General features: G+C 40.4%; 1 protein-coding gene across 2 annotated transcripts; it reads right to left on the minus strand.

Moving 5' to 3' along the window:
- Window positions 1-572: 572 nt before the first annotated feature.
- On the minus strand, window positions 573-10,010 carry LOC129165171 (transcription elongation factor SPT5-like). 2 transcript variants are annotated; one of them, XM_070553313.1, is made up of 5 exons: window positions 9,895-10,010; window positions 8,957-9,054; window positions 7,192-7,405; window positions 2,049-5,696; window positions 573-902 (listed from the first exon to the last, which is right to left on the minus strand). In XM_070553313.1, exons 1-4 carry the CDS (start codon window positions 10,008-10,010, stop codon window positions 5,036-5,038), a joined length of 1,089 nt encoding a protein of 362 aa, XP_070409414.1. In that variant the 3' UTR covers window positions 573-902; window positions 2,049-5,035. The 2 variants fall into 2 exon arrangements, with proteins under 2 accessions (XP_070409414.1, XP_070409413.1); XM_070553312.1 differs by having other exon boundaries at window positions 7,192-7,582.
- Between the last annotated feature and the right edge of the window lie 677 nt (window positions 10,011-10,687).

Here is a 10,687-nt window from a genome sequence, read left to right on the forward strand (position 1 = left end):
TTAACTTTACAAACAAGGATTAATATATATTTTTAAAAAAAACTACACCTGACTTTTTAACAACTGATAGATAATTCTAAGGTCAATCAGAATGACATACTATCAATACTTCCAGACTGTCAACAACAAACAATCCTGCAGAGAAACCTGGAACAAATCCACTTGGTATTGGACCATGTGAAAACAAACACGAGAAAATACTGCCTATAACGCGAGTACAACCAAATCCCAAAACTAATTTGGCAGTAGGGTTGCAGGAATTAACCGGTTTGACTATTAACCACGGATAACCCCCCGTACAAACTTCTCAAATGCGGCCTATAAAAAAACAAAAAGACAACAGCGCGACTTGCACGGACAAAAATAAAAGTGGAACTGAATGTGCTTACGCAGCAAAAGCAGAACAGTGATAACAACCATCAGGATCGCTCCATTTCTATTTAGAAAGTGGTTAAAGTCTCTCGTGTGGGGAATATTTCAGATATATTAGATAAATTCTTACACAGGAGACTTCAACCGCTTTCTAGTTGGAAATGGAGCAGTCCTAATGGTTTTTGTCAATGTTCTGCATGTTCAGTTTCACTTTTGTTTTTGTCGGTGCAAGTCGCGCTGTTGTCTTTTTTGTTTTATAGGCCGCGTTGGAGACATTTGTGGTCAATAGTCAAACCAGGTAATCCCTGCAACCCTACTTGGCAGGAAATGTCTCAACACTTATGGTCCATGACTAACAAGAAAAAAACAACAATGGATAAGAGAAAAAGCAGACCACATACTGTATATCATAGCAGTATCCTACTCCTTAGAACCTGCTCTGGCCCTACATTTGTTGACAAAGGCTTTCTTGAGCTTGGCCTCTTCAATTTGTTCCCAACCAGGTAGAGTGGCACATCTCAGGACATAGGCTATAAGACAAGAACATCAAAGTCTGGCATGAGTAATTAGACAAAAAGACAGCTAACACAACCACACTTCAGGTTAAAAGGACATAACAGTGTGACATCTATTTCAGGTAAAATAAGTGAAAATCAGCATGTTTATTTCATTAGGCCATAAATATGAAACACAGATGAGGATAAAGTATGTTATACTTAACTGGAAAAAACTTAAAAGGTGTGTACTGTTTTTTTGCAACTTGGACCTTAATTCTAGCATGCAATTTGTTCATTTACTCACCCTGACAACTTTAGTGCTATTTGGAGTTTTCTAGGAGATATTAGATCAATTCCCAAATAATGTAAAACAATATAATGGGAGTCGCCCAAGCACCCAAAGGGCGGCGTTCTAAATTAGGACACAAAACGTTTTCATTTTTCCAATGCTGTGTTATGAATCAGAAGCACTATTCCCGTTAGTTTGGAGAGTCTTGGAGGTGATTTGATATTATTTGGGGTCTTATACAGCTATTTAGTCAAACTAGCTGGCGCATTTAGTGACGTCACGGTTGATTAGTTTTTTTTTTTGATAAATGTAAAAAAACAGCTTGAAACACAATATTTCTACATTTCTGACCGAGGTGACATTATCTACCATTATACAACAGTTAGTTCCGACCGAGTGACTTGACTGGTCAAGAGACTTCAAGAGTTGATATTGGACTATAACAGCACTGGGACTGTTCACAAACAGTATCACTCCACTGTGCACACCCGTTCTAACAGTTATTGTAGAAAATGTTTGTCGCCTAGCAACAGCCTTGTCTGAGTCTCCGTTTTGTGTTGGTACTATTTGTGTTGGCATAGCCTGATAAATGATTAAATAAATGAACAAATCATAATCTGTTGTTGCTTATTGTTATAAAAAATGAGCAGGTAGAACTGTTGTATAAAAGCAATATCACACTCGAGGTCATGCGTTGTTGCTGAATATCAGCACTGGCGTGATTTGGTTGTAGGCACGAGGCCGCAGGCTGAGTGCCGTAGATGATCACACCAGTGCTGATATTCAGCAACAACGCATGACCTCGAGTGTGATATTGCTCAATTGGAGACTGAATATAATCATTATCCACAGTACCTTGGCCTTTAAACCTAATTTTGAAAAACACTTACTAAGGATTGCATCCACTTTTTTATGGTCCAGGACCCGCTTTCCTTCCTTTCCAGAGGGGTTATTGCCAGGGCGACCAAAGGGGACTGCATTTTGACACTCCTCGACAGTAAATAAATGATCAAAAAGTGCATGAAACAGGCGCATGCTATGTGGTTTGGATGCTTGATTCATGGCAGCAAGGCGGAACGATGAGATGAACACACCACTCCCTGGAAAGAGCTCCTGCTGTCCTAATGGAGAGGATGGGCTGTCACGATGCCTTACTCCAATGAGATCACAAAGAGTCTGAAGCTCTCCGAGCTGATCTGGATCTGAGAAGGAGAGGTATAGAAACAATGCAAGGGTGAGAAAATGTCATGATACTCTTTAAAATTGTTACAAAGCTTTATTGGCAGGCAATTTAAAACAACCAAATAAATGACTACACGACCCAAAAGTGTTCACATTAAAGGACCAGGACTTTTTTGGACTCTTGAAGACGTTTTGCTTCTCATCTGAGGAGCTTTTGTCAGTTCTGAATGGAATATGGGAGTCAAGCTAATAAGCTGTCTATTGCTGCTTACAATCAACAAGTACTCCTCAAGAAAAGGACTTAAACATTTTTTTAACTTAATTTAGTTAGTTAGCTATGTTAGTTCTAGGGTTGGGCATCGATTGGAACCGGGACCAACTGTTAAGTTTCTCCCGGAATTTTTCAAAGTTTATTATTTCGATTCCTAGAATACCGACCAGAAGAGGAATCCGCGGCCGATCTCCTAGAAAAATAAACGTGATCTGCAAATTGTGATCAACGCTTTTCAGAGCTGATCACACCAGCTGTCTGTGTGCAGCACCGAGTCCCCCTCCCATCACCCAGATATAAACAAACACGTCTGCTGAACTTTTACTCCGTGATGTAAACTTTAACTCCTGCAGTGTAGAGGAAACGTGTTAAAAGACGTCAACACGGTGGATTTAATAGAAGCTTTAAAGAACAAACTCTGGATGGTGTGAGGTGAGTTTGTCTCACTGCAGAAATAAAAACACACACGGAGCTTCAGCAGTCGCTCACTAACACTCGTGTGTGTGAGCGTCAGAAGGCTGAACAATAACCTGTAGAATAATTAAATTCATCATGCTAGAGCAGCTTCTCCTTGGTGGACCACACCAGCTTCTGCCACAATAAATAATTAATAATAATATTAATAATAATAATAGTAATAACAATTATAAATCACACACAAAGTTGTGAAATTTTTAATTTCCCTTCTGAACCATTTCTGTTGAGTTTTAATGTTTAAAATCTGTTAGATTGTTATGTTAACTTATCACCTTTGACCCTTCTAAAGGCACTAGATCAAGGACTCTGGATACTGTAATCCTTTGTTTACGAAGTTGTCTTTGCATTAAAATGCACTATTGTTTATTGTGTGCTATGATAGTTTGCTTTAAGTAAAGCAAAGCGCGTTGAAATGTTTTTTTTTTTGTTTATATGAATATATATATACACATACATATACAAATGTTTACAGGGATGTGTTTATACTTTTAATTTATTTTTAAAAATAAAGAGGGAGATTGTTAACTTGTTATTTTCTGTTATATCGCGTGAGTTCTGTTAGCCCGGGAGTTGTTGTTGGGTGTGCGGGGAGAAAATGGCGGCGGAATAAAGCTTTTGGAATGAGACGACGTCGTCGAGTATTTTGAGTTAACAGTTATCGATAGCGGCTACATTTAACTTTCTGTTTGGACTGAATGCTGCTGCAGCATGGAGGTGTCTGTACACAAATGGTCACTTTTCACTAGGGCTGGGCGGATTGATCTAAAATATCGATAGTATTGATCTAACGTTGGTATTGAGTATTTACTAGATACCTGCGTGATGGTATCGATTCAGTTTCTTCTAGCCTGGCAAGCCATGACGGTACTCACTGCTACAGATGTCGGTCAACGAGGCAGTCCACCAAACTCCATCAAAGGAGATGCAAAACACATCCTTTTCCTAAATAAATGTTAGTACTTCTATCTGAGTTTTTTTTTTTCATGTTTAGTTCATGTGAACAGTTTTTGTTAAGAGAAGTCTTATTTACAAGTTGTCACTGAACGCACCTTTGGTGTATCAGAGAACTGCTTTTGACGTAGTGTCCTTGAACATCTCTCGAAGAGTCTCACGGCAGCTCCAAGCACGAAGTTTGAACGGAGCAGTGTGTGTGTTTCATTGATAAAACTACGAAATAAAAGCCTCTTAAAGAGCAAATAACTCCAGTGGTCGTCCCTGCCCGCCGAGCTGCAACATCATGACTGGACACAGTTCCGAAAAAAACAAAGAGACGACTAAAAACACCGACCTCAGCCGGCCCACCTGGAATTTTGGTCCTGGTTCCGCTCATCACGTTAACTATCATTGTGATATCATTTGCAGATCACGTTTATTATTCACGGAGATTGGCCGCGGATTCCTCTTCCGGTCGACATTCTAGGAATTGAAATATTAAACGTTGAGCGATTCCGGGAAAAATGAACAGTTGGAACTGGTTCCAATCGATGCTAAATGCCCAACCCTACACATCAGCCAGTACAGCCCCACAACATTCAGAGCCTTAAGGAACTCCGGGTGGATCTCATCCACCCCTGGAGCCTTGCCACAGAGGAGGTTGTTAACCACCTCAGTGACCTCAGCACCAGAGATTTGAGAGGCCAACCCAAAGTCCCCAGACTCTGCTTCCTCACTGGGAGATGTGTCGGTGGGATTGAGGAGGTCTTCGAAGTATTCTGCCCACCGAACCACAACGTCCCAAGTAGAGGTCAGCAGCACATAGAACATAGAATATTAAACAGACTTAATTGCATAATTCTAAAAATGCTAGTAAGGGCCATGCAAAATCATTCCCAGGGCCGCAAATGGCCCCTGGGCCGCACACCAGGTGTAATGCAATAGCATATTTTTCTGTCTTTTTAAAAAGATAATTCAAATACATAAAGTGTTCAATTTCCAATCACTGATACGTTATAAGAAAAAAATAACATCATGAACAAATTGGAAAAAAAAAAATAACTTGCCTATTCTTGAGAGGACTTCATCGATCTTTCTCTTTTGTTGTAGAATTCTTTCAACCTCCCCCTTACATCTATCACATGGTGTCCATGCATTTTGTTCCTGGCGACCAGGAGGAATGTTGCCCTGATCAGATGAGCTGCCTGAATCTCTCCTGTCTTGTGGCTGGTCAGATGCTTTTCCACTGTCAGATAGACTGACCCCACTACCTGGCAAACCAGCTGCAGGTGAAGGGCCAGGGGTGTCAAGGTCATATAGTGATGGGCTGGATGTTTGGCCTCCATAGAGTGATGGACCTGGGTTGGCATGGCCATATAGTTGCGTGCTGAGTAAGTGGCCTCTGTTGGAAGATGGACTTGAGGTATTGAGGCCATACAGTAATGGGCTGGGTGTATAGCTGCCAAAGGGAGATGGACGAGAAGTGTTGAGGCCATATAGTGATGGGTTGAGTGTACGGTCTCCATAGGGAGGTGGACCTGAGGTGTGGATAAGGCCATACGATGATGTGCTGGCTGTATGGACTCCGTAGGGCGATGGACGAGAAGTGTCCGTGCCTTTTGGTGATGGGCTGGGTGTATGGTCTCCGTAGGGTGATGTATTGATGGTGTTGGAGCTGTCATAAATTTATATTGAACCATAAATTACATTTCAGTAAACACAAAGACACATGGCAAATGATTACAAAAAACTGGCAGAATTACCTATAAAATAATCGTTTTATACTTAGACACAGAACATTTGTTACAACCCAGGTTGGACAGGTAAAGCCGTAACAACATTTCAATACCAGGGTTTTTCCTGCATTCAAATTTGCGTGGCGGCCGCCTCCAGCAAATTTTGGACCGCCCCAGCCTGATTTCACTCTGCCCCCAACTTTATGGATGTTATTTTAACTGCAGTTGCAGCGTTGCGTCACTATAGGGCGCTGTATCAGCAGCGGTGCACCGAAAAGTGCAAACACCACTACAGAAAAAAATCAAAAATGGCTTTTCTCGCTAGTTGGTGGTACATATCTATGGTTGGTGCTATTAACGTCCTGATTTTCCCCCAGGCTCTTCCAAATCAGAGCAGGGCTGTACAGTCCGATGAAAATAACTGTCTGTGCGTGTCTGTCTACTTTTAAATGTAGCACTGGTGCAACATCTTTGAATTACTATTTTCCCCAGAACTTTCTTGAAAAAAAGGAAGTTACGTGTAAGAAAAATGCATTTTACTGGCACACAGTGTGGTCATCTGGATGCAGTGGAGGAAAATAAAGGAACCAGCAAAGGCAGAACCGGTCCAAAGTTTGGGATCAGTCTCACGATCAAGTGACGCACAGAAAAACATATGATGATGGTAAAACTAAGAAAGACTAAACTCTACAAGTGGATGAAAAGTCCCCACCATCCTGTTTATTCTGCATCCTGCAGCGCTACGGATCAGAACCGCTGCAGATACGAGTCACATTACTGCTGGTGCCGGATGTACGGCAAGCTGTTGTAATATATAATTCACAAATGCTTCTATCTTTGAACATAATTTAAACTGGATTATTGCCAACCTGTACATAATAGACATGCCACCATTACATTGTTAGCAGCATAAATTAAATGTTATTACCATTTCCAATACAAATGCATGTTAATGACATGCATTATATTTTACTGGATATATTTATGTGTTATTTTGACTAAGATGAGTGTTATTAATACAAACCTAAAATATTACTGAAATGTAGGTCAAATATTAAAAAATAATTTAACTACAAATATAAGATGGAAAAAGGGAACTAAACACCAATCTAGTGCACATTATTGAGCGTTTTATAATAAGAGTCTTATTTCAGCCTGATAATTTTGTTTTATTTCATATTTTTTAGCAGCAAACCAGTTTTGTTTCATTTGAAATGTTGTGAAATGGAATATTCAATCAATCAACAGAAGCTTAGATTAGAACATTTAACGGAAAAATATTTAGCCTTTCAAAAAGTGAGGCTAATTAAATGCACAGAGTACGCATGTGCTGGTGCATGGTCAGGATGGTACCACCTCTGCCTCAATTTGAGCCAGGAAAAACCCTGAATACTAAACTTAATCAAGATTTTGTAATTATTATTGTAAGCCTACCTGTAGGATGATGGGCCACCGGAGCTGCGGCTTGTTGCATGCCCCGCGTCAGGTGATGCATTCATGGCTGGGATTTCCTCACCATGTTCAGACAGTGGGCTTCTTATAATGGTGTTGGACTCTGATGAGTGTAATGGCACATTCTCTTTTAACATTTTCAAAAAGGACTTCTGTGAAGTTTGGTGGCTTTTTGGCAGCTTAGAATGATCCTCCCCTGAAATATATTCAACAGTGGCCCTATAAAATTTACCATCTGACCACTTTGCTAAAACATGATCTCCTGATCTAAGATCTTGCAGCTGCACAGGAGCCTCATCTCTTGACAAAATGTCAACGCCTGTAAAGATTTTGCCAGTATAACCGTCTTCCCATCTGACAAATACATGACACCCTGGGGAAGAAAGAAAGCAACTAAGACATTTTCTATTTAGTCACAACAACTTACACAGTTACTTTTGTAGGGGTGCACCGATGCAGTTTTTTGCCCAATCACCAATCTTGAGAAAAACCTGAGTGGCTGATTTCGATTTTTGTTTTGACATTTATTTATCATCACTCAGATCAGCTGATTCACGCCAATCTGACCCTCCGCAGTGTGCTACAGTGCAGCACGGAGCAAGAGAGAGGTGCTAATTTCAGGCTAGATCATCTTAATCAATCAGAGAAACTGGTAAGAACTGTTAGGGAAATTTGTTCAAACTAAATCACAGGAGATGTCCAAAATGTTTCATAATCCTGTGTGTTCATCATGTATTAAAAAAAAACAACTGCATTTGGGGAAATCCAGATTAAAGCGAGGATCAATGCACGGGTGGAGACGTATTTCATCCACACTTTCTGTTAGGAAAACGCCTCTGAAAGAGGTGTCTCCTGGTGGACCGAGAGAGCAGCGCTGAGGCAGTAGTAGACCCCCCCCCCCCCCACCCGGCGCATGAAAAAGGGGAGGAGGGCATTTTTTTTAAAGAGACAAGCGGCTCAGAGCGCCAACGTGTCATATCGGCAGGTGAGTGGCTGAGCCAGGTGGAGGTGCAGCTGCCTCACCTGGAGACCAGTGCAGTGCAGCCACGTAGTAATTTGCTGATAACGACACGTTTTTCAGCTTAGCCATCAGCCACAGCTGGTTCCACATACATGTGGAGCAGAGTTTTTAACCTGAAGATGGAGATATAATTATGGTTTTGGGCTGAAATATTAAATTTAAAGTAAGTTGCACTTAACTGCCACACTTATGATTACACATGTGCACAGCACCATTAGACACTCATCTATACAGGTTCTCAGCAAAAAAAAAAAAGTGTATTTAGGGCGTTACTTGCTCTTTAACAAGCACAGACAAGACTCACACAGCAGATTTTACCGAGGATGTTTTTCTGCATATAATCCAACTCTTTATACCCAAACTAGGTCTGGATAGCGTAACCTCATGTTTTTTTACAAGCACATTGTCATCTACATGCTGCGCTCTACAGCAAGAGCTGCTGCATTTGGCACAGAGCTGACCTCCATGCTCTTCAAAGACTGTCATCAGTTAGCGCATCCAGTTAGCCAATATGTAATTATATATCACATGCCAAAGCCCTACCATAAAAATTGTTTTCACATGGAAATATGGACCGATTTTGATCAGCCCCTGCTCAAAGACATCGATGCCGATTGATCGGTGCACCCCTAATTTTTAAATCATATATGTAATGATTATTGCAGCACAACATAAAGCCTATATAACAGACACACTAACAGTTGACAGTATTATTTAGACACTTACCAGATTGTTCATTTAGCAGAGGGGAGTGCTGCAGGTCCTTCATTTTCTGGGTTGGAACCCATAACCTTTTTTTGCCTGGCATTTTTTTGTTTTCCATTCTGTTAATTAAAACATAAATTCAGCTTCCACTTTTTCTTATCACAGCCAGTTAGCTATGCCACGTCCAACGGTCTGAGTAAAATGACTGTGGAATTCTTAGACATATTTATGACCCACTCCAATGAAAATCATGTTTTTTTCCGGTTTATAACATGTTCATGATGTATTTTTCTTATGTTACAGCTACTGCAGCAACAAGTTATTTTCAGCGCTCAAGTCTTGGGTCTTTCATATGGATCAAAATTGTTCATAATGTGGATTTTGTACATGTAGCTGTCCCTTACGTCTTTATTATCCCTGTATATTCCGCATCCTTGGGATTTTGACATGTTTTACACTTTCACCTAAATCCCCTCCTTATCTGCACATTTCACATTAGTTTACACTTGTAAGTCCGCCACAATTTCTGTCTCTGTGCACATCCCAGAATGCTCTGCATAATCATGTGATCACAAGGCGCCAAATGAAGAGAACATAAAATATGCTAAATACTCATATCAAGAAAAACACAGTAGCGACAATGCTAACTCGTCCTTTTCAAATAATAGTACTTCATATTAAAGCCCAAACTCTCATCTTTCAAACTATATAAGTATCATTACTCTAGTGTAAAGCTCACAGAGTTACGAGCAAACGAAGCAGCGCAAAATAGCAAATTTCATGAAGGAAGCCTTTAATGTCAAGGCCACAAAATTAATGTGAGTTGTGGAAGCTAACTATCAAAGATTTATGCTAACGCCATCCACCTCTCCGTCTTCTCAACTGAAAAATATTTGACATCTTTGCAACGTTATTTGTGTTACATGCCATGGTAACTAATATATATTTTTGATTCTTACCTTGCTGGAACAAAAGGTAAAGCTTCAACGACCGACCAACGGACAGTTCTCTCTTGCTCACTTTTTTTTTCTCTCCGACTTTCCCGCACTCGAAACCGCTTGAAACCTGTTTTCATGCTATGGTCTTTTAGAGGCCAGTGTCACGTGACATAATGCTGTCCCCTAAAGGGCGGGATTCTAATCTAGAACAACATACTCTCGCGAGATTTGACATAGATCTCTGACCTGACTTGGGAGAAACATCACAGCGCAAGAACAACAACTAAAAGTAAGTAAATTGTTTTTGTTTTCCTAAATTATGCGCTCTTAAACACATACAAGGTAGGATTCGTTCTACTACAGTAACGTCACTGCGTTGCATAAAAATGATCTAAATATATTCAACCATGTCCGCGATCACCTATCTAAGATGCCTAGCCACACCTAGCTAAAGCATGTATGTTTACTGATACATAAAGCGTTACATATACCACCCCCCCCCCCCCCCCAACCATTCTCGATCATTCTATCCTACTTACTGAAGTTACCTAGTCTTAATAAACAGTTATATATTATTTCTAATAACATTTAATGCTCCAATAGCGACGTATTGGGTGCTGTACAGCTGCATGTTGGGATAGCTAGATGTCTAAACAACTGAAGCGTTGGTTGCTTTGTGTTGTGAGTTTGTTAAACTGCAGAAAATGGTACACTCTTGTTGTGTAAAGGGCTGCCATGCTAACCTTCACAAGAAGGCAAAAAGGTTAAATGTAGGCTGGAGTCACGGTAATCGTATTTGGCCGTTTATTTTGAT

The sequence above is a fragment of the Nothobranchius furzeri genome, chromosome 7, assembly GCF_043380555.1.
Source record: "Nothobranchius furzeri strain GRZ-AD chromosome 7, NfurGRZ-RIMD1, whole genome shotgun sequence".
Classification (NCBI taxonomy): Eukaryota; Metazoa; Chordata; class Actinopteri; order Cyprinodontiformes; family Nothobranchiidae; genus Nothobranchius; species Nothobranchius furzeri.

What these genes read in the sequence shown, in the direction of transcription:
- LOC129165171 (XM_070553312.1), bottom strand. Translation starts at nt 10,010, where the DNA reads ATGAAAACAGGTTTCAAGCGGTTTCGAGTGCGGGAAAGTCGGAGAGAA. An exon ending in TTACCTTTTGTTCCAGCAAG is followed by an intron (nt 9,055 to 9,894) that starts GTAAGAATCAAA and finishes TTTAATTAACAG; the next exon opens with AATGGAAAACAAAAAAATGC. An exon ending in GGTGGCCCATCATCCTACAG is followed by an intron (nt 5,697 to 7,191) that starts GTAGGCTTACAA and finishes AATTTATGACAG; the next exon opens with CTCCAACACCATCAATACAT.